Source organism: Theobroma cacao, chromosome 6 (genome assembly GCF_000208745.1).
Source record: "Theobroma cacao cultivar B97-61/B2 chromosome 6, Criollo_cocoa_genome_V2, whole genome shotgun sequence".
NCBI classification, from domain to species: domain Eukaryota; kingdom Viridiplantae; phylum Streptophyta; class Magnoliopsida; order Malvales; family Malvaceae; genus Theobroma; species Theobroma cacao.
This window is the reverse complement of record NC_030855.1, coordinates 3,140,822-3,163,118: the sequence shown is the minus strand read 5'-3', so window position 1 is coordinate 3,163,118 and position 22,297 is coordinate 3,140,822. Positions and strand designations below refer to the sequence as shown.

Genomic DNA, 22,297 nt, shown 5'->3' with positions numbered 1-22,297 from the left:
TACTCCATGCGTAACCGCACTCCTGAACCCATCTCTAAAAACGTAGATCAGTTCTCATTCTTTCGACAGACCTAAAATTAGTTTAGGACTTCGTTGATTAGAATCGAGTTAATAAGTGGGCAATCACACCTAAATAATAAAAAAGATTGGTGGCGACTCTTAAACACTTTATAAACGCCGACGTCTGATGGTCGGATTTTCGGACCCGCACGTTACGACAGGTATTAGCTGTGCATGATGTGGGGGATGTACACGATGACTCCAGCTATGTGCGCGATGTGGGGGTTGCACATGAGCTGGGTGAGGCGGTGGTGGTATTGGTGTTTATATATATATACTTATGCAATAGAAAGTTCATGAATATGGTGTATGGTTGTAATGTATGTGAAATCTTACATGTTGAACCTTGGAAATTGTTAAGTATTTTCAAGTTAATTTTGTCATTGCAGCAAAATGGTTTTTTTTTTTTTATATAATGAGAACTTTCTTCTTGGTGTTCTGTTTCTCGCTGCAGTGAGAAACTCTCGGGTTGGGAGGCTAGCTACAGTCTTGTAACTTGCTGCAACGAGAATACATTCTCGCTGCAACGAGATGTCTACAAGTGGTTTCGCTGCAGCGAGAAACATTCTATCGTGCTTGCTACCTTGTTTGGTTTCTGCCCTATTTTCCACTTCTTTAACATCATAGTTGATCATGGACTTCCAACATCAAGAATTAATTAATTAAGTTTGAAATGAGGGGTTTTAGTGAGAAACCCTCGGCCAGCTAATGATTTGAGCCCAAATTTCGCTGCAGCGAGAATGCCTTTCCACTGTAGCGAGGATCAATCATTTCGCTCGACTTACTTGAATGCTACTAAAGTTTTCACTCTTTAAATTCTTTATTGTACATGAATCCTTTATCATCAAGTGATTAACCAATTAAGGGTTTTAATGAAGGGTGTTTAATAAGAACTAAACTAAATTGCATTTTTTTGAAAATAAGTGCATCATGATTTCTTTAAACTTTTCGTATCGCTTGGTTGTTCCCTTCCGTTGTTCATTCATTGAGTTTATACTCACTGTTTTCAACTACATATTTTCAGATCAAGAGGCAGTCGGTAACTAGGTTGAGGTGTCCTCGTAGATTCGTCTTCTTGGTAGGTATCTCGGCATTCAATAGCTGTACTTTTGTCCGGGTCTCTCCGTTGGAAGTCGAGTATCCCTTTTGTTATGTATAGACAAACTGGATGTAAATTATTAAGATGTATGTTTTAGACAATACATGTATATTTTGATTGGTAATGCCACTATGAGTTGGCAAGGGTTAGCATTATCTTGAATTGGAATTACGAAATGTGACTTTAAGAACTTTTGATTGAATGATGAATAGGTCATATAAATAGATTTGTTTGGGCTTAGTGGGCTATGCCCATTGGGCCCATGCGTCGGTAATGGCCCGTAAACTAGGTTGTGATAGAGAGAAAAAAGATAAAGAGATTTTTTTTGAATAGAAGAAAAAAAATTTTAAAAATGAAAAATTATAGTTTATATAATATGGTAATTTTTAAAATTAATGAATAATAAAATTATTTGAGAAAAATTACCACATCATCAAACTAACGTAAACAATAACGATTGATTAACGGCTGAATTTATGTGTCCAATAAAAGATATTCCTTTGGGACGGATTATTCATTTTGAATAATAATGATCTATGTGAAATTATGACTAAAATTTAAGAGGGTTAAGGTATTTTACCCTTAAAATTGTCTTGGAAGAGCGCAATTTTGACGCTCCTTTAGGGAGGAGGAGCTCAGAGCTCAAGGAAGCACATTCCCCCTAGGTCGGCCAACGTTCCCTTAAGCTCCCCTCCAATCACGAGATGGATTTGACAGAAAAAGGTAGAGAGATTTTTTTTTTTAAATAGGAGAGAAAAAAAATAAAAAATAAAAAATATAATTTATATAGTTTGGTAAGTTTTAAAATTAATGAAGGGTAAAATTGTTCTAAAAAAATTATCACATTATCAAATTAACAGAAACAATAATGATTGACTAGTGGTTAGACTTATATATTTAATGACAAATATTCTTTTGAAGTGTATTGTCTATTTCGAATACTATGAATCCACATGAAATTATGAATAAAATTTTTAAAAAATAAAAATATTTTACTCTTAAATATTTGACTTCAACAGACATAGTTTTGGAGGATAAGAAAAAAAAAAAAAGAAGAGAAGATAAGAAGAAAAAGAAACAGGCTGTGTCGGCCCAAAATCGAATCAAGTAGTCTCTACTCTGTACCATCCAACTTCGAAAGAATCAAAGAATCAAGCCGAAACCAAATACAAAAAGGAAAATAAATAAAAAGGGGGAAATTTGTAAGCTATAATTTCCTAGCTTTATGACTTTCAATGCATTACATACAATACTTCAAGTTGTAGCTTGATTAAAATTTAAAAAGGAAAAAGAAAAGAAGAAGCAAGCCTATTTGAACACTAAAAAAGACAAGACAATACATATGTGGACTGACATAAATTTTAGAATAATTATGGGATTTTGATTGTTCTCTTAGTTCAACATTACAGCTGCAAATTTCATAATTAAACATTCTACATGTCTCATTTGGGACCAACTGTTGTCACCAATTCTCCCGTTCTCAGTTACTATCAAGTGCTGGTAAACATTCATGTAGAACATCAGCTGCATGCTCCAACTCTTTCTCTGAGATGATCAATGGTGGCACCAATCTCACAACATTTCCTTTTCCCGCGGTTAATACTATAAGACCAGAATTTCGACAGGCATCTACAAGGGGTGAAGCTGATACATCTAGCTCTATTCCAATTATAAGACCCAAACCACGCACTTCTTTCACGTGTGCATTTCCTCCAAGCTTTTTGATCAACAATTCTTTGAAGTAATGACCTTTCTTTGAGACGCTGGACAAGAAACTGGGATTTGCAATTTTATCTAAAACAGCAATAGCAGCACTACAAACAAGAGGTGAACCAGCAAAGGTACTTCCATGGTCTCCATGGGCTACAGCAGAAGCAACTCTTTCTGTTACTAAAGTAGCACCTATTGGAAGACCTCCCGCAAGAGGCTTGGCAAGTGTCATTATATCTGGGTATACACCGTATACTTCATGTGCCCAGAGATAACCAGTTCGACCCAATCCACATTGAACCTATGAATATAAGAGTAATTGTAACAATGATAGCAAATGTTAGAATCCTTTCTCGCATAAGATGAATTTAGGAATAAATGAACCAAAACAGAGCTACTGTTCTACATCTCATAAATCAGCATAAATTCTATAATGACCTAACCTACACATCTTATGCCAGAGCTCCTTTGACATCTCTTTAGCACCGAGGAAAACTATCCTATCACTTGTACCAATTGAAAGGCTTTCCTTGTTATATTATACCAAAGAAGCCACCAAAGTCTCCAAAAACCTAGAAGAAAAAAGAAAGCTACCAAAGGATTGTCTTCAAAGTATGATTTAAACTTGGAACTAGTCTATTACTAATTCTCTGTTACCTGTGAAGAAGAAAATAGGATTAACTACTTTTACTTATCGTCTAAGGCCCAGTACTCTACTATCATATTAAAGTTTACTCGTAAAGTCTAAATTGGTGATCATAGTGACAAAACAATATCGTTGATCTTACTCTATTCTAATAAATTTATGACTTTAACGTAATCTGAGGATATCTTATAATTTTGTTTCAAGCAAAGTTAAGAGGCTTCAGTTTATTTCTTTTTTCAACTTAATGATGATTAATCACAGTTACACCCAAGTCCATTACAATAAGGTAGCAAGAGATCAACCATAAATCAAATCTGCTCAAGACATTTAGACAATATTTGATCTAACATCTGAATTAAACTTATCTCTAAAACAGGAGGAAGCTGTGTACCTCATCAAAAACCAGGAGGCATCCAGCATCATCACATGCCTTTCGCAAAGCTTGCAGGAATTCTTTTTTTGCACTGTATATTCCACCTTCGCCCTGAATGGGTTCAACAAATACAGCAGCAATTTTTCCCTGCTGGATAAGATCTTTTGCAGTTTGTTTATTGCCATACTCCAGGAAAGTAACTCCGGGCATAACAGGCTCAAATGGTGAACGATAATGCTCTTTACTTGTCAAAGCAAGGGCTCCCAAGGTCCTACCATGGAAGCTATTAGTAAAAGAGATAAAACCAGTGGCAGGCTGTTTATCATCAGGATGTGTAAATCTTTGAAACTTCCTGGAAAACTTAATAGCAGCCTCATTTGCTTCCGTTCCAGAGTTTGAGAAAAATACACGATCAGCAAAAGAATTAGCCACAAGACGTTTTGCAAGCTCCACCTACAACAACAAAACATATCCCATCTGATAAACAGGTCAAAAAACATAAAACATTAGCTAATTTTGTATATCTCTCATGCTAATCAAACCAATCATTTATTAGCCATTCAAGAGAAAGAAAGGAATTTCTAATTAACACAGGAATGATAATAGGTTTTTTATTTTCCCATAAGAAGAATATGCAAAATTCTGTGCTTGCTTCACTAGTATAGCATCAAAATAGAAATCATTATGTAGGAATGAAATGATTCTGTTTATTTCAGCATTGTTTCGGTAATTGCTTTTGCTACAAAAAAAGCAAATAAATATTTAATTAAAAATAATGTAATTTTATTAGATAACAACATGCCTGATATTACTTTTTTATAGGACAATTATATTAGAATCAAAATGCAAGCACAGCTAAAATTCAACAATCCAACAAAAAAACACGAAATTAAATTAAACTAAAAATAAAAAAGACTTACCCTTTCAATAAAATAAAAAACAAAACTTACCCATAAATGAAAAAAAAAAACTCTCACCTGAGGAATGGAATAGTAGGCATTACTAACATGAGTAAGCACATTAGCTTGCTCTGTAACCGCCCTGACCCAATCAGGATCCCCATGACCAAGCGCATTGACAGCAATCCCAGCTGCACAGTCAAGAAACTCTCGCCCTTCAGGATCGTACAATTTGCAGCCTTTGCCACGGGACAGCACCACCGGAGCTCTTGCATACGTCCCAACAAGAACCTTCCCTTCTTCCTCTATCACTTCCTTGCTTCCACCCGACTTCATTTTCAACGGATTCGGTGCTTCCACGTCCACGTTTAGACATGCACTCACTCTCCCATTGTTCAACGGACGGCGGAGATTCGTCGCCGGGGAAACTGAAACTGAGAAGCTGTGAAAAAGCTGGAGAGAACCCATTTTTTTAAATTTTGTTATTCTCTTTGTTGGGTCTTGGTAAAGCTTTGATTTTGTTCTGTTGGGTTCTGGTTTTGGGGTGGGGTGTGAGGAGGGTTTATATAGCAAAGGGGAAAATTTGGTTTACTTCTACCTGAAAAAAGATAGAAGCAATGGAAAAAAACTAAAGAATTTTGTTTCGTGGGGGAATAATGAAAAAGGTGGCGTTTCGGACACAAAGATTAAATGATTATTAATAATTCCACAAATGAACTGATTCCAGTAGTGATTGATTGCAGCAAGTTGGAGGCAAAGAGGAGGCTAGGATTAAAATTCTTGTTCTTTTTCCTCTGCTAGTGTTCTTAGACCCGACCCGAAGATTGACCCGTCGAACCCGTTGATTGGTCACGGGTCTTGGGATACCGGGTCGGTTTTTGAAATGTTGTTGCATAGCTGGGCTTAGGGTTCGTTGCCTTTTTTCGTTTTAGGGTTTTAGTTTTCCGTTTACGGTTGCTTTTTTCTTTTTTTTTTTTGGTTCAAAATGTAAGTTTAAATATTTAATATTCAAGCATCTACCTATTTTATTTTCTTTTAGAAACATCTATCTATATTATTATATAAAGAGAATTTGTTGAGTTTGGTATCACGATATCACGAGTCAAGCAATTTTAATTTAATTTCAAAAATCATCTAAACGTACTTAAGATCATAATAATAAATAGTAAAAAGTACTTAATTGTAGTTATTTTGTCAATTAAGTCACTCTTTTATTATATTCAAACGAATCTTTAAATATTGATTTCTATGGAAACAAGACTTTAACCGTATTTAAAAACACTTTTAACTTTAATGAAAAATTAATTAATATCAATTAATAGTTTATATTTATATGATATACAGCATAATTTGATAATGTAATTACGTAACAATAACTGATATGATATATATATATATATATTTTTTCTTTTCGACGATGTCATTCGGAGAAGAAGGCTACTGTTATCTGCTTTCCCTGTCTCTCTGTATCCTCACCTTCCCTGTCCTATCTAGTGTCTACTCAAAATCTAGCCATTGTCGCCACCGATCGCTATCTGTGGTCCGTCAAACCTAGACATAAATAAAAAAAATCTTATTTTTCAATTCCTCACGTCTCCCTCTCCCTTTACCTTCTAATCGATTTATTTTTCAATTTGACTTACATTAATCAAAGTTCTAAAGTAGGTCTGGCTGGCCGCAGTACTTTTTTGACTAATCAAACAATGAGTTAAATGGGGCTGCGTCATTCGTCACATTAATATCATCTTTAGAGTACAAATAACCATGATATTCAATTTCTTTCTTTCTTTTTGAGTTGGAAAAGGATAGGGAAAACGTAAGGTGCAGACCGTCGAGATTAGAGAAAATAAAAAGGTATGAGCTCCACCCCAACACAACTGTCCAAACTCTAAACCAACTTTTTCAAACCACAACCATTGACGTTGAGCAGCATCTGCGTACATAACCGTATGCAATGACCTCTTACAATGCATTTCTTATTCTTTCCATTGCCTTCTCTTTTCTCTTTCGTCACTCGCCACTTCTTCCCCCCAAACAAAATTCCAAGTAACAAAAATTGGGTCCCACCCATCTCACCATCCAATTAAACTAAATCACTGCTCTAACTCTTTCCTTAGCTTGAAACCCCCAACTTTTTACAGCGACTTCCCTTGATCCATCTGTAACCTAAGACCCAAAACAGTGCCTAAACACATGGCCTAAGCCCTCACCAATAAACCCCCGGCCTGTAAAGTAGAGCAGGAACAAGGAATTCTTACACAAGAAGCACAAGTTTCTGGAAGCGGCTTTTCTCATTGTTCATCCACCCTTCTAGCTGCTCGTTTCATTTTTAGAATCTTTTTCTTCCTTCCTCGAGGAAGACTCTAGTGCTTTTGGCAAGACAGTGGTATCATTGATTTCATCGGATATTGACAATTGCTCCACTGCCTTGCCTGCTTCAAGGTGTGCCATCAAATCTCTAAGCTGCAAGTGCATGGAAAATAGCTACTGAATATTTGCTAGGTTTAAGATGCGAACTTGCTTACAACAACAGTGCACTGAAGCTCATAAAAAATCCAAATAATGCCTGACCTGTTCATCCAAGGCCTGGATTTTATCATTCTTCATCCTCAAAGCCTTCTTTTCCCTGGAAAAAAGTTCAACCTTAGCAGTACATCAAATAAAGTAAAACAGAAATGAACCTGTCATTTGCCACACAGTACTAGTTCATTAGGCGTAGCATCACTGATCATCACTCTCAACAAAGGAATAAGGATCAAGTTACCATTTTTGCATAGAATCAGAATGCATATGGTTAAAACTATGCATCTATGGTTGATCAGGAAGACATTGTACATGGTTCCATCTATAGATTCATATGTCAGGGATGTCACCAAAAGGGAAAGCTTTTGTAACACTTGGGTTATGTCCCAGCAACATCCAGGATCACAACATTTTATTTGCACCTAAAATCCAACTCACAGGGGATAAAATCCCATCACGTTGCACAAATTTGCAGTCAAACCTTAGGTCCATTCACCATCACCAAACAATCAAAATATAAAGAGCCCAGGAGCAAATAAGACTTTCAAAGATGCCAGCTTGTTACATTGAAAGTTACTGCTTAATGGTCTAGTTCTTCCAATTTTAATTTGATCTGTTTTTGCCACCATCAATCTAGTGAATTGAGACCTTTCCTTTTCTCAGTTACAGTGATAGGTCCAATAAAATTGCTTACAACCTATAATATCAGAATTCAGGCATTTCTAAATTAAAAATGTTTATCTAAAATGTCATATACAACTTCGAAGACTATAAAACTCCAATTACAGTCTTTTGCTCCACTGGAGAAAGAAAAAAGGCAAAAGAGCGCAGACAGCCATAACCACTACCAACATCCATTTCATGCATTCTAATTGCAATTTACATTATTACCTTTCATCGTAAAGGGACAGACATCCACCCAAAAAACAAAGTGCAAGGCATGTCATGGCAAATAACTGAAGTGTTAACATAGGCAGAAATAATTTGTCTGATAGCATTATTTTTGGTAAATACTCTTAACTTTCCAAAAGTTCATTGTAAAGTTACAAAGGACCGTTTCAAATTAATACACATCCAAACATGTCAAAGACAATAGAATGTAAAAGATTTTTGCTATAACCTACAAAACTTGCTATACACTAGCCATACCTCTCTTCAACTTCCAATAGCTTTGCTTTCCATATCTCCTGATTTTTCAAAAGATTCTCGTTGAGCTATAGACAGAAACAATGAAATTTGTACTTAATTAATACGTTAAAGGAAAAAAAAAGAAAGAACAATCACTTTTGAAATCATCTAACATGAACTGTGCATACTCTTGAGATCAAGATCTCAGTACTCACATCCTCAAGAAATTTCTTTTCCTTCACACATCTTTCAAGCTTGGCCTGCATCTTCTGTCGTTTTTGCATGACAGCCTTATTAACAGCATCTGCAATTTCCCTCTCAGTTTCTTCATTGACTTGTTGAAGCAAAGTCTCATAATACTATAATCATAAGCTTGCATTAGTCATAAGCTAAAAAGGTAAGTTTTTCACAGTTAAAAAGGGGGGAAGCAGACACTTACCAATTTTTGGTTCTCAAGTTGGGTGCGGAGTAGTTCATTGTATTCATTAACAATCTGAGAAAATACTAAAAGTAAGACCAGAGTGTTTTACAATAGCACCAAAAAACACAAGTTCAAATAAAATAATAGAAAACTCACAACCTCAGCTTTGCAGCTCAAAATAGCCTCACTAATTCCAGAATCTGCACAGTCACAGCTTCCACAGCCATCATTAGCATGCAGACAATGTGAATTCAATTCGACCAGCTTGCCATCAGTTTTGGATTGAATTAGTCGGTGGACATAATTGTCACCAACATAATCCCAGACACGCTGCGTTTCCAATTCAAGAGAATAGCAGTGTTGCGTTTCTTTCCAATGTATTATAGCATGTCCCCTTTTATACCTACATTAATATTTTGATCTTAAGAAATAATGCAACTGACATAAGAAAAGAGGAAGGGCGGGCTAAAATAAAGTTCCTGCCCAGCTGATAGAGAGAAGAAAACTTTTACCTTCCACAGCCAACAAAACCACAAAGAACACAAATCCAAAGATTCTCAGAAGTCTGACATATGAAACATGTCGATGTTTCGGGCTGCTGCTGGCAATATCGGCATACCTGCAACAAAATAGTGAAGAACATTCAATATACTCCCAACTGCTTACTCTATATTGGGAGCAGGTATTTTGGAATCACTTTCATAAGGCCCTACACCAGTATGCATGCCGGCACAATGACAAAAAAAAAAAAAGCAAAAACAATCTGAGTCACTTACTGGACAAGAAGAATCTGTCCATTTTGAAATACAGGAGCAATGGAAAGAATGATTACAGATGGTTGTGAGAATTCCACTTGTGTCCTGGTCTAATCTCTCTGTAACAGAAGGCAAAAAAAAAAGAAGAAGAACATGATACCATCTACAGTTAACTGTCCCACAAAAATATGCACTAGGCTTGCATAAACTTACTACATATGCTAATCTCACTTTAGGCACAGAAACAACTTAAAGAGAAGACTATGCAAGGAAGAAAGGAAACATATAGACTGATGATGGAACAAGAAAATAGAGAACAAAGGATAACAGCATTGAGGGTGTTATGTTATATATCTGGGGCATCCTGGTACAGAGATGCAGTACAGCAGTGAGGGTATTCTGTAGCGGTAGAAGGAAGTTGGTGTTCACCGGAGAGCACATTCAGTACCAATACAGTACTAACAACCTTGGTTTGAACTGGTATGCACTCAACTTAGACTACCACTGCTTTATCTACTTAACACTTGGCTCAGAGGAAAATTCAGGTCTGATCAATGCAGTTTGACTCATAACACATAACTTTGCATAGCAGATCCAGTTGGCCATTAAACAGGCCAAAAAGAGAACCACATGGGTTGTCCTTGTTATTTTAGTGTGTCTGGTTGGCAAAGGCTTGGATGCTCTAACTGAAGAAGTCCTTAAAAAGGATGGCGAAGCTAAATATAAAACCAGAGTTAAAGTCATTTCTGTTTCACAATTTATACTTTTTTTTTTTCAGAAAATGTCAATGATATTGCTCTAATCTATCAAGTTTTATGACAAAGTACTCACAAGAAAGGATACCATACAGAGAAAAGGAATACAACAAGAAATTTGTAAAGCATAGATGAAGCACATACCAAGACAAACTGGACATGAAGGCTGCTCAGTTGAACTTGCAGGGGGAGACTGTACATGGTCAAGAGAACCGCTATAGCCCGTGAACTGCACATCCACTGTAAAAAGCACACGGCAGACTTCTTCCTAAACAAATCCAAAATCAGTACAATAACTTTCCAAACAATAAACAATGACAACATCATAAAACCGGATGATTTCCTCAACACTATAGTGTTCCAATTTTAAGAAAAGGAAGCCGTACCTCAAGAGAATTAAATTGTCTGTTGTTAAAATGCTGGTAGAATTTATCTGTAGAGTCTTGGCTATCAAATCTTATTAAAACACTATAGCGATCCTCCATGCCATCATTCCTAATCATCAACATCCAAGACAGCAACAAAAATTTAAAATCTCAGTCAATGAGCATAACCAACTTCAATTACAGAAAGACAGAAACAATTCCACAAACAAAAAATGAGAACATTTTCTAAATAAACACGATTGGATGCATTTCAACGCCAACGAACACCATAAAGCGTTTACTAAACGATCCCTTCCAAATGGATGACCATGCTGGAAAATTTCAACATATTTACCTGACGATTCTCATCTCCAATATATGATGGATAAATGAAGCACAAAATTGACAGAAATCAGCATATGTCATGTGGTTTGGCACCCCCAGCACACATACAAGGGGTTTCCTTTCAACCTAGAAACATTTAAAACGTTTTTCAAATTACAGAAATAACAGTAACTGCGCCAAACTCTCCTAAATAAATAAAAGAATTATATAGATTTCTCAAAGATTGAAATAGAACTTTAAATGAAGAGCTTACGGGAAGGGTGGAAACAGCGTCATTAGAGAAGAGATGCATAACTCCACGTGTCTCTTCGATTCTAGGGTTTCCAGAGGAGAAAGAGATGGCTTCCGTGCTCATGTTGGGAGCCGAGAGATCGCCGGCGATGACCGTCTCCGATTGCCGGAACTTATCGTCCCCGGTGACTGTGCTTGAGCTTGATGACATGGCTTTGTTTCATTAACGTTAAATTTTTTGGGTTTCAAAATTAAGGATGGAAAATGAAATTGAGGGGTTTATATAGGAAAGGTGAAAGGACTGGTTACGTGCGATGAACTTCGTGTGGCGTGTTACAGGACGCAATCAAGAAACGCCACGTCAGAACAACCGCCAAAAATTGTCTCTTTTTATTTTTTTATACCTTAGATACTTTACAGCATGGTTAGACTTACTGTAGCGTTGACCACATTTCTAAGCCTAATAAAAAAATTAAATCTTTATTAATAACTATTAATTTTAATGAATATTGTACCTTAAAGCTTTTGTAAGAGGCAAATGTTCTTCTTTAATTTTGATCTTAGAAGAGAGAGAGAGAGAGTGTTTTCAAGTTCCAAACTCTGAGGAAGTATCTTTAAATGGCACTCGAGAAAATTCAAAAAAAAAAAAAAGAAATTGTAATTTCATATCTCCTAAGAGCATCCAAAATCTTGGGTTTTATTTATCTTGAGATAGAAATACAACAAAGTCAACCCTTTTTTCACTATGCAGAGTCTGCTAAACTTTGAAAGTGACAAAAGAAAAATGAAGAAAAAGGTTAACCACATGGAGGCCTCCTGAATTGGTACTCCAGCTGCATTTGACTCAGATGGCAGCAAGAACTGGGGAGTCAACTGATTTGAGCACCTCCTCACCCATCTCCTTGCAGCCCACTAGTTTCTGCACAAGGAGTGTAGCAGCAAACAACATTTACAAGTGTAATTGACATGAAGAAACTGAAATATCCCATGAATATAAGGGACAAATGATTAAACAAAGTGACCCAAAAAAAATTTTTTGTGTAGGAAAAAGCAAGAAAAGCAGTAGAAAATCAGTCAGCCAAAATTATGTATTGTCGCCAGACTCTAAACAGTGTTAAATGGTCTTGCTGATTCATCTCCTAAATTGTTTAACTACCCAAGAAAACTGAGGTTGAGATTAAGGTGCTACAATCAGGTCAGGTGTAGGTAAAAATTTCACTACAGCTCCGTATTCCATTTTTTAATTAAACTTCATTTGCCTCCATAAGTATTCACCAGAGCATTAAGATAAGTTAGGTTCTTTGGGTCAAAATTAGAAGAGAAGAAAGCAACAAAAGAAAGAGGTGTTTGGGGATAAGGAGCTTGTACATTTCCAGCTGAATATATATCGCCTGTCCGGAAACCCCTATTAAGAGTATCCAGAACTGCATTCTCAATTCTCTTTGCAGCATTCTCTTCCCCTAGGCCATACTTCAAAAGCATTGCAGCACTAAGAATTGTTGCAAGTGGGTTCGCCTTGTCCTGCCAGTCAGAGCATAATATTCCGCATTATAATCGAGTTTCACCATATTCAGTTTTACGGGAAGATGATATATAAGCGTTAAAAGGTAAAAAGAAAAAAAGTAATTCCAACCTGTCCAGCGATATCAGGAGCAGAACCATGTATAGGTTCAAAAAGTCCAGGTCCCTGTGCAAATGGAAATACCGATACATTCAAATATATACAAACACCAATATTCTCAGACCAATCTGCAAAGAGACTATTGAGTCGTCATACTGATTCACCAAGACTAGCAGATGGAAGCATCCCAATGCTTCCAGTGATCATTGACGCCTCATCGGACAAAATATCACCGAATATGTTGTTGGTCACAATTGTGTCGAACTGCACCATTTCATTTTCAAGTATTGTAAGCTCTTGCAGTATAAACAATGGGGCTATACAGCTTTTCTTGGGCCTCACAAGTGAAATGGAAGATTATGTCTTTTTCTTTTCAAAACAAACCTGTTTTGGGTAACGAACAAGCTGCATTGCTGCATTGTCAACATACATGTGTGAGAGCTCAACATCAGGATATTCAGAAGCTATCGCTGTAACTCTTTTCCTCCATAACATTGATGCCTAGCCAATGGAGCAGAAAAATTGACAGGTATGTTACAAGAGAAAAGGACAATGCAACTATAATTCACAGATAAACTTCACTTTCTGCATATTGGTTTACATCATAAGGCCAGAATCACCCAAGTCCCTGCATAAGCTGGATTTACAGCTACAGCAAAATTCATACTGCCTTAGAAGTTCATCACTGCCAAGGATTAAGTTGAAATATGCTCACAGCACCCTAATTTAGGAAAACTTCAATTTCCATCCAAAAAATGCAATAATGATCTTTTCCATACTAGCTTGGCAGCAGTTTCCTCATGATACTTGGTGCCTATACTAAACTGCAGTAAGCCCATGAAAGGAGATATGTTCCATTCATTAAAATTAAGGCAGGTTGCAGTGCATCTTATGAGTTAAAAGAATGAGATATCCACAATCCCTCAAATAATTTATCAGATATAAACAGTTAAAAAATACAGTAAAACTTGACAATAACACTAAAAACCTATAGATACCAAACGGCACATTATGATGCAATAGCCAAGAGTTAGCGTCTTTTCCTTTTTTTGTACAAGAAGATGCAATAGCCAAGATTGATAAAAGGAAACACAGTGAAAAACAGTTATCAACACAACAAACCTCCAAAACATTAGCTTTGTCAACAGAACAGAGTTGTCCACGCCGCTTCCGAGCAATCTCAAACGCAACACGAGCAATACGATCAATCTGGCATCCATTTGTTTATTTCAACATTTAATAACTACTTACATGGAAAAGAAAATCATAGGAACAAACTTAATGAAAAGGACATAACAGGCACTCCACAAGTCAAACCTAGGATTTGCAGATAAACTAAACAACTAGATAATATGTTATAATCTTACATTCTATTGATAAAAAAAATGATATGACAATTTTCAGCTTCTTCTAGATTATAACCATAAAAGGTAGATCATAGTGCTCCTTATCCATTCAATCTCAAACTATATGTTATTACAGAAGATTATTATAAAGTTTTAATTACCATTATCACTCTTCAACCAAACAAATTTTGGGTATTACTAAGTAAATGCAAGCCTAAAAGCAGATTTAGAATTCTTTTATTTTTCAGTCGATGATCAATTATACATGAAAGTATAAACATACATGCATGTCATCAAACTATCCATTGAGTGGATGTTTAATCTGATCCCAATATCAGGGAAATATTTTTTAGAAAAAAAGGAAATGAAAAAAAGACAACAAATTGGAGAATTATTATCTATAAAGTCCTTCAAGAATATGAGCATTTAAGATTATCTTCACTAAATGATCACAATTCCATCCACCATTCAATCTGTAGTTGAAAGAATGATGTTTAATTTAATCTTCTCAATCACCAAAACTCAAGACATCACAACTGAAGGATGTATACCATTTTGCAAAAACTAAATAAAGAAAGGGACAATAAAAGAGATCAATTGCTTGTTGAAATTCTACCTCATGAGTAGCATACACCTCAGTATTGAAGCCAATATCCTCACCCTTTTCATTAATACCAAATCCCCTTGGTTTTCCAAAATAAATACCTGATTGCAGCAGAATATTAATGCTAATTATTGACATAGAAAATAGGAGGGGCAGCAGAAAAAACGGAATAAAAGCAACTTGCTTGATTTTATTTACTGACCTCCAGTAAGCTCCCTTACAACCATTAAGTCAACACCTTCAGCAACATCTTTCTTCAAAGTTGAAGAGTCCACTAACTAAAATAGCAAATAACATGGAAGGAGAAATTTCATCATCCATAGTTTTCAAATTAAAGAAACATGTGCTACACCAGCTTCCATGCATGCACAGAAATTTAGAAAGAGCAATGACTTTTTCTTGGAAATAAGCATTTCATTCTGCACTGTATAAAAGCACAGAATGAAACAATTACAATAGGTTTTGTGCATGTTTCTCTTGAATCAACCCATAGTGTCATTTTTATTGGGGTAAATGTATCAAGTCCCCTATTAACATCCTATAATTAAAATTTCTTCCAAATTCATAAAAAAAAAAAATCACTTTCCCCTTTGAACCCGCTAAAAGTATACACTTCATTCCCATAAAAAATGTGTGGTGGGGATTAAATGCTATAACATTCACCATATCGAGAAAAGAGTATATTTGGAAAAACTTGAGGGAAACTGGATTTATGCTATGTCACTAATGGTGTTTTTGGATGGAAGGGGAGTAGAAAGAGTGTAGGGTAAAGGTTAACTGCATCATGTTTGGGATTCTTTTAAAGGGATGGGAGCAGGGTTGCCGGTAAAACAAACCCCTTAAGACCTCACTTTTTACATTTCCTCAAATCAGGGGGATTTAAGAGCAGAGTATTCCACTTTGGTCTTAAATGGGATGTAATGGTAATAGCATCCACACTCATTACATTACACTCCTTTGCGCAACCAGACAAGGTAGAAGAGAGATGTTTACTCTACTCTACTCATCTCTTCACTTGTTTACTATACTCATTTTTTCCCATCAAACTTCAAAACACACTATAAGGAGTTGTTAAGTAGCCATTTTAATTACGTTAACTTTTCTGTTTCATGCACAGCATGTATCAATAGCATTTTTTATGCTCATGAATAACCGTTATGAACTCACAAAATTCCAGGAGCCAACTGTTGAAGATGACTCTTTCAAAAGATAATAATAGTTGCTTGGCTAAGGGATTGTCTAAATTTTTGCTACTAACTTATATAGCTCCAGAAAAGAGAGTGCAGACTAATCATGGAGACTTGGCTTACAAATAACACTTTGGGAACAATTGAACAAGGAGCCACTTGTACAGAATAATTAAAAGCTCTTAGCATGAAGGCCAAAAATAGAAGGCAAATGAGTGGAATTTCAACAAAGACAAATATAAATATATATATATATATGCTGCATCATACAAGTGAAGAATATATTTTTTGATGGAAAATTGCAAGTTCTATCCCAAAATTTTATTAAACTCATTAAGTATGAAAAAAAATGAAGTGATTATGCGCTGTATAAAGACAAATTCAGAAAAATAAACTAAAACACCATTACCTGTGGTAAAACAGTAGCTGGTCTCAAATTTGCAAAGACTTTAAGCCCTTCTCGAAGCTGAAGAAGACCAGTCTCAGGCTTCAAGTGTTTTTCATTTTTATCCCACTTATACCTTAAAGCCAAATGAATTAACAAGTTAATTAATTGAAAGAAATTGCAGCAAGAAGAGAAGGCCAAATAAACACCAGAAAATAATTGATAATATATTTTATACAGGTATACCCTCCAATGGCTCCCAGGAGAATGGCATCAGCCTTTTTTGCTGCTGAAAGGGTTTCCTCTGGCAGCGGAACACCAGTCAAATCCAAAGCAGCTCCACCCATGGGCATCTCTTGGAAGCTAAATTCAATCCCTAATACATGCCAAAACAAATATAGTTAATGAAGAAAGTCCACCTTATCAAATCAAAATCTTTTCTTAATAAATACACAAACTCAGAAACTATTGGAAAAAAAAAAAACTAAATCAAGCAACTTAATTGGGAGAATATTAGGTAAAAACTTATTTATGTTTTATTCGGCCTCTATTTTATCAGCAATGGAATAGATGAGAGCAGAAGGAAAGAAAAACAACGACATAGTATTTCTTCAATTACTGATAAATCTAAACATCATGAAACAAAATTAACTACTACTACTAAAAATCAGCTGTTATTCATATTATATATTGCATTTATAAAAAAAGAAAAATCATAATCAATAAACTTTTCATTTTCTTGGCCAGCACAAACACTCAAATACTTATACTGTTATATATCTAAACCAATATAAGTGTATTTCTGAGTTTTGGGCCTATCAGTAATCTTTTGCTTAGATTTCATTGTCTTAGTTCAATTCACAGTTCAAATCCATATTTTATCGAGAATTTCAGTTTGCCACATCTGCGAGCAATTGTACAACAACGCTCCACCACAAGAAAAAATTATATTTGATTAAAAATAATAAATAACTGAAATTTAGTAATACACATTCAAAAATAATTATTAGTTAAATTTTGAAATATTCAACAAATATTAATTCCAAAGCAACAACCGCTAAAGGCATTTCAAAAAGCAGAAACTTTGATACTGCTATAATACCATAACCATTGCCTTTTTCTTTTCCATAATTTTGATTCACTTTCTCAGTAACCAAACAGAAAGCAAATAGAAACGGATAAGAGAGAAAGGGAGAAAAGAAAGGGAACCTTCGAGAGAGCCAGCGAGTTTGAGGACATTTTTGGTAACGAAGATGATTTCAGGGCCGATGCCATCGCCGGGAAGGAGAGTGATGCTGTAGCGTTTGGTTGGTGTGGCGGCTGCGGCGGCGCAACTGATCCTGCTCGGTTTCGGGCACTGTTTGGGAACGGGTGTTAGGTTGAACGGAGCTTTGATGGACCGGACATTAAGCTGAATAGAAGCCGCCATTTGGTGGAGAAAATAAGAATAGAGAGAGCTCTCTTGCAGAGCAGTCAATTTTGAGTGTACGGGTTACATAGTTTGGTCGTGACGAGTTTGTTTGCTTGGCTAAATATTATTTTTTGAAGATTTGTGTCAACAAACACAGAACGTCTATTTCATGCGATATGTTACAGAACAAAAATAAGCTGTAATAACTATTTCACATCGGAAGCGAGAGTAACTCATAATAATAAGTGATTGAGTTTATAAGTTATTTTTATATTTAAAATGTTTTAAAGAATTTGATTTAATAGTTCCTATATGAAAAAAATTAAGAATATTTTCTCTTAATACATATATTTTATTTTTTTATAATTAATAATTAATTAATTATAATTAATTAAAATATCATTTATCATTTTAAACTCACGAATTATATAATTATCAACACATCAAGTTTATGTAAATAAAATAATAAGTGAAATTTTAATTAATTATTAATTATAAAAATTTATTTAATTTAAAATAAAAATATAAAAATTTAATTAAATATAATAAAAATAAATATTTATTTAATTTTTTATAAAATAATTTTAGAGTTTTTTGAGATATTATGAATTTATTTTTATCTAAAACTTTCACTCTCCTTTGGTGATTTGAGCAAACTTTACGGCAACAGCTAAAAGCTCTGAATTAGCTTTTCAGCAGAATACTCATGCGCAAGAATGCTTTCTTCAATCTCCTCAAAACGCCTCACCCCCTTTTCTCTCCTTTCACCAATTCGTCTGCTCTTTTCCTCCACTTCCCGCTCTTTATTCCTAAACCCCACTTCCCATTTCCACTCTCAACCCCCAAATCCCCTCCCAGACCAACCCAACTTCGACCACCAAACTGTCCGCAAAACCCTTTCTTGCTACTCCAACGACTGGAAACGTGCGTTGGAGTTCTTCAACTGGGTCGAAACCCAATGCCAATTCCCCCACACCACTGAAACCTTCAACAAAATGTTAGACATTTTGGGTAAGTCTTTCGAGTTCGATCTTTCGTGGGATTTGATTGATAGAATGAAAAACAAACCTTGTTCGATACCCGATCACGCCACGTTTCGCATCATGTTTAAGCGTTATATTACTGCTCATCTTGTTAAAGAAGCTATAAGTACTTTTGATAGATTAGAAGAGTTCAATTTGAAAGATGAAATTTCATTCTGTAATCTTGTTGATGCACTTTGTGAGTATAAGCATGTGATTGAGGCGCAAGAATTGTGTTTTTTTGGTAAAATTAAGGAAATTGGTTTGAGTGTGAATGATACAAAGATTCATAATATGATTCTTCGTGGGTGGTTTAAAATGGGGTGGTGGAGTAAATGTAGGGAATTTTGGAAGGAAATGGATAAGAAGGGTGTTAAAAAAGATTTGCATTCCTATTCTATTTATATGGATATAATGTGCAAGAGTGGGAAGCCGTGGAAGGCGGTGAAGTTGTATAAGGAGATGAAGAAGAAAGGGATGAAGTTGGATGTTGTGGCATACAATACAGTTATTCGTGCTATTGGTATTTCAGAAGGTGCGGATTTTGGTGTTGGGTTGTTTAGGGAGATGAGGGATTTAGGTTGTGAGCCAAATGTTGTGACTTATAATACGGTCATAAAGCTTTTATGTGAGAATGGGAGGGTGAGGCAAGCTTACGCGGTGCTTGATCAAATGCTAAAGAAGGATTGTGCACCTGATGTGATTACGTATCATTGTTTCTTTGGGTGTCTTGAGAAGCCGAGAGAGATTCTTAAGCTGTTTGATTTGATGATTATGAATGGGATCCAACCAAGGATGGACACCTATGTCATGCTTATGAGGAAGTTTGGAAGATGGGGATTTCTTCGACCGGTTTTCATGGTCTGGAAGAAGATGGAAGAACTTGGAAGTAGTCCAAATGAGTTTGCTTACAATGCTCTGATTGATGCTTTGATTCAAAAGGGCATGTTAGATATGGCTAGGAAGTATGATGAGGAAATGTTAGAAAAGGGCCTTTCATCTAAGCCAAGGGAAGAATTGGGAACAAAGTTGGTGCAAGGCGGAGAAGATACTTGATAGCTCAATGCTTATAAATTAGTTTGAAAATGAGGCAGTTTCCACTGAAATTCTGTTGTCAGAAAGAAGGATGTTGGCTTGTCAGTCTAGATTGTGCTCTGTGGGAAGTGCCTGTAGATATGTTGAAAAATTATAACAAGTTTTTCTAGCTGGAGGCTGTTGGCTAGGGTGGAGCAGTTGATGGGCAATAATGTGGGATTATCGTATCAAATTATACTTATGTTCTCTTGAGGGCATGCGAGCTTGTTTTTGGCTAGACAAAGGATCGCTGAATGCCCAGGTGAAGTGAATCTGATGGTGCCTGCATGCTTTCATCTAAGCTCTGAGAACAGCAGGAATGAAGCTGGTACAAGAAATGCTGACGGTTGATGGTTCAGAAAAAGAGAGTTCTTTTTAAACTAGAAAGTATCATGTTTCAGCGGCAACTCTAAATCTGCTTGAAGTATAAAGAACTCCTATCAATTGTTGGATTCGCAAAGGCTGAAGCCTGCCAGGAATAGGTTTCCAGCATTTGAAATGTTCCATGAGTTTCTATTTGGTAGCATGTTCTTACTTCTTTAGATCACCTTGCAATGACTGTCTCTCTTCTCTCTATCTCTTTCCTTCTTCCTTTTAGCTCTATAATAATTCTTTGATCACTCTATCCCCCATTCTCCTGCTATCCTATCTGTAAGTGCTAATCAGATCAAATATCTTGCATTCACGCTTTTGCTAGTCTACTTGCTCAGACAAACATCTGGAGCTCTGCAAGTCCTGCATCTCCAAAATCATAGTAATTCTGCTTTGTTTTCTGAAATTTCCCTCTTTTTCATGAAGATGTAGACGTCTCGAGCACTTCCCTCTAGTTTTCACCCTCTTTTGGTTTATCAACATCTCAACTCTGCTCACCAGGATAAGTGTGATTGTACCTACTTTTCCAACAATTTCCTCAATACACGGAGATTTAAACATCTCAGGTATTTTCCTTTCTACCTCTGCCTTAATCATATTTATGTCTTTTTTGTTTTAATTTTTTTTCAGTAGTATAAATATTCTAAAAGAATATTTGCACTTGAGTAATCATAAACAACTCATTGTTGAGATTGTGACTTACATAGGTGCATCATACAAGACACACTGGCACAAACAACAGTGTTTTCCAAGCTATACAGCACAACCAAAAAATTGAAGGATACTAGAAGATACTGGCTTATTCTTTGCGCTGAGTCATGTTCTTCAGGTATAAGTATGATATCTTCTGAACACTGTTTGCAATTTTAAATAACATGTTATATTAATTTGCATTTGTGCCTTTCAAAAAAATTTGCATTTGTGTTTCCAGCTGCCTGTATGAGGGCATATGAATGTGACAATAGCCTTTCTGAGGGCTTCTTTTTATACTCTGTAAAATAACATGCTTTTCTCACTATTACTCCACAGTTGAATCTGCAATTTTCTTGTCTGAAAGAAGAATGTAAATGGCACTTTTATCGTGGAAGCTTTTCTTGTGTGAAGTCTTCCTCTTCTCTCTTGAGATCTCCTCTGGCAACCCCATCCATCTGCAGGTTCATTCTGTAAATGCTTTACATTTTTTGTATAATCAGCAACTCTCTAGCGGTTTGTGTGGTGGAAATTCTGTTGCAATCCTCCTTTGTTGAACAATTGTGTAATGGTTATTGATGAAAAATCTTGAAAAAGAATGTAAGTCTTAACTCATTTAATGAATTTTCATATTAAGTTATAATAAATTCTTGTCCGGTCTTCATTAGCTCAGACTGGTTGTAGCTAGATTTTGTCTAGAAATAACCTTAGCTGGGTTTTTCTCTTACAACCCTCATCCTTAATATATGAGCTTGTCTATGCAAAAACATCTGAAAATCAATTGTAAATGTGTAATATCAGATTTGGCTTGAGGTTTATACTAATTGGAAAAGTGGACGGCGTGACAACTAGAGGTGGACTGAAGGTGGTGGTGGGTTGGCGGCAGTCAACCTTCAGTTTTTAATTTTTGCTCCGAATTGAATTATTGATTCAATCCATAATCTTGTATGACTACTCTTTTGATTCAATCCATGATCTTGTATGACTACTCTTTAGTCACTCTTCATGCGAAATCTTGAGACCGTAATTGACAACAACTCTAATTATATGGGAATGATAGGTTAGTAGTCACTGTTTTTTATTGCAAAATGAATAGGGTTTTAGTCTTTCCATTGGCGGTAATTGTAACCAAAGCATGAATGCATAAAGTCAGTATAATCGGCTCTTCATTGACTATTAAATACTGCGCCATTGTTTTGGTTTTCCTCGTTTATTTTCCTTGGTTAGGAACATTTTAGCTCTTTGGAACGTAAAATTTGAAGGCCACCGAATACC

General features: G+C 35.7%; 4 protein-coding genes across 7 annotated transcripts; 1 reads left to right on the top strand and 3 right to left on the bottom strand.

Annotated features, from left to right (window-relative positions):
• Positions 2,345-5,710, bottom strand: LOC18595374 (acetylornithine aminotransferase, mitochondrial). The gene is made up of 3 exons (XM_007023291.2): positions 4,866-5,710; positions 3,907-4,341; positions 2,345-3,170 (listed from the first exon to the last, which is right to left on the bottom strand). The coding sequence occupies exons 1-3, from the start codon at positions 5,253-5,255 to the stop codon at positions 2,640-2,642; spliced, it is 1,356 nt and encodes a 451-aa protein (XP_007023353.2). The 5' UTR covers positions 5,256-5,710; the 3' UTR covers positions 2,345-2,639.
• On the bottom strand, positions 6,481-11,569 carry LOC18595373 (BRCA1-associated protein). 2 transcript variants are annotated; one of them, XR_001928575.1, is made up of 13 exons: positions 11,333-11,569; positions 11,090-11,205; positions 10,756-10,864; positions 10,514-10,637; positions 9,636-9,733; positions 9,372-9,478; positions 9,019-9,262; positions 8,878-8,931; positions 8,654-8,797; positions 8,460-8,524; positions 7,359-7,413; positions 7,046-7,250; positions 6,481-6,953 (listed from the first exon to the last, which is right to left on the bottom strand). XR_001928575.1 is itself a non-coding variant. In XM_018123900.1 (12 exons), the coding sequence occupies exons 1-12, from the start codon at positions 11,519-11,521 to the stop codon at positions 7,098-7,100; spliced, it is 1,458 nt and encodes a 485-aa protein (XP_017979389.1). In that variant the 5' UTR covers positions 11,522-11,569; the 3' UTR covers positions 6,481-7,097. The 2 variants fall into 2 exon arrangements, 1 of the variants encoding a protein (XP_017979389.1); XM_018123900.1 differs by having other exon boundaries at positions 6,481-7,250.
• LOC18595372 (3-isopropylmalate dehydrogenase, chloroplastic) lies at positions 11,979-18,031 on the bottom strand. The gene is made up of 11 exons (XM_007023288.2): positions 17,663-18,031; positions 16,700-16,829; positions 16,478-16,589; positions 15,084-15,159; positions 14,894-14,982; positions 14,054-14,140; positions 13,316-13,432; positions 13,088-13,195; positions 12,944-12,997; positions 12,679-12,831; positions 11,979-12,229 (listed from the first exon to the last, which is right to left on the bottom strand). The coding sequence occupies exons 1-11, from the start codon at positions 17,880-17,882 to the stop codon at positions 12,155-12,157; spliced, it is 1,221 nt and encodes a 406-aa protein (XP_007023350.1). The 5' UTR covers positions 17,883-18,031; the 3' UTR covers positions 11,979-12,154.
• Positions 18,516-21,694, top strand: LOC18595371 (pentatricopeptide repeat-containing protein At1g80550, mitochondrial). Of its 3 annotated transcripts, none has more exons than XM_018122500.1 (3): positions 18,516-20,480; positions 20,759-20,898; positions 21,040-21,694. In XM_018122500.1, exon 1 carries the CDS (start codon positions 18,581-18,583, stop codon positions 19,940-19,942), a length of 1,362 nt encoding a protein of 453 aa, XP_017977989.1. In that variant the 5' UTR covers positions 18,516-18,580; the 3' UTR covers positions 19,943-20,480; positions 20,759-20,898; positions 21,040-21,694. The 3 variants fall into 3 exon arrangements, with proteins under 3 accessions (XP_017977989.1, XP_017977988.1, XP_017977987.1); XM_018122499.1 differs by having other exon boundaries at positions 18,516-20,898; positions 21,040-21,161; positions 21,362-21,694; XM_018122498.1 differs by having other exon boundaries at positions 18,516-20,898.

Excerpts from the sequence above, each read along its gene's own strand:
- LOC18595374 (XM_007023291.2), bottom strand. The coding sequence starts at position 5,255 with ATGGGTTCTCTCCAGCTTTTTCACAGCTTCTCAGTTTCAGTTTCCCCG. Across the intron at positions 4,342-4,865 it reads CCTACTATTCCATTCCTCAG|GTGGAGCTTGCAAAACGTCT; the intron begins GTGAGAGTTTTT and ends TTGTTGTTGTAG. Across the intron at positions 3,171-3,906 it reads GCCTCCTGGTTTTTGATGAG|GTTCAATGTGGATTGGGTCG; the intron begins GTACACAGCTTC and ends TTATATTCATAG.
- LOC18595373 (XM_018123900.1), bottom strand. The coding sequence starts at position 11,521 with ATGTCATCAAGCTCAAGCACAGTCACCGGGGACGATAAGTTCCGGCAA. Across the intron at positions 11,206-11,332 it reads ACGCTGTTTCCACCCTTCCC|GTTGAAAGGAAACCCCTTGT; the intron begins GTAAGCTCTTCA and ends AAATGTTTCTAG. Across the intron at positions 9,263-9,371 it reads GGTTTTGTTGGCTGTGGAAG|GTATAAAAGGGGACATGCTA; the intron begins GTAAAAGTTTTC and ends ATATTAATGTAG.
- LOC18595372 (XM_007023288.2), bottom strand. The coding sequence starts at position 17,882 with ATGGCGGCTTCTATTCAGCTTAATGTCCGGTCCATCAAAGCTCCGTTC. Across the intron at positions 16,830-17,662 it reads ACTCGCTGGCTCTCTCGAAG|GGATTGAATTTAGCTTCCAA; the intron begins GTTCCCTTTCTT and ends GGCATGTATTAG. Across the intron at positions 12,230-12,678 it reads ATATATATTCAGCTGGAAAT|AAACTAGTGGGCTGCAAGGA; the intron begins GTACAAGCTCCT and ends CTCCTTGTGCAG.
- LOC18595371 (XM_018122500.1), top strand. The coding sequence starts at position 18,581 with ATGCTTTCTTCAATCTCCTCAAAACGCCTCACCCCCTTTTCTCTCCTT.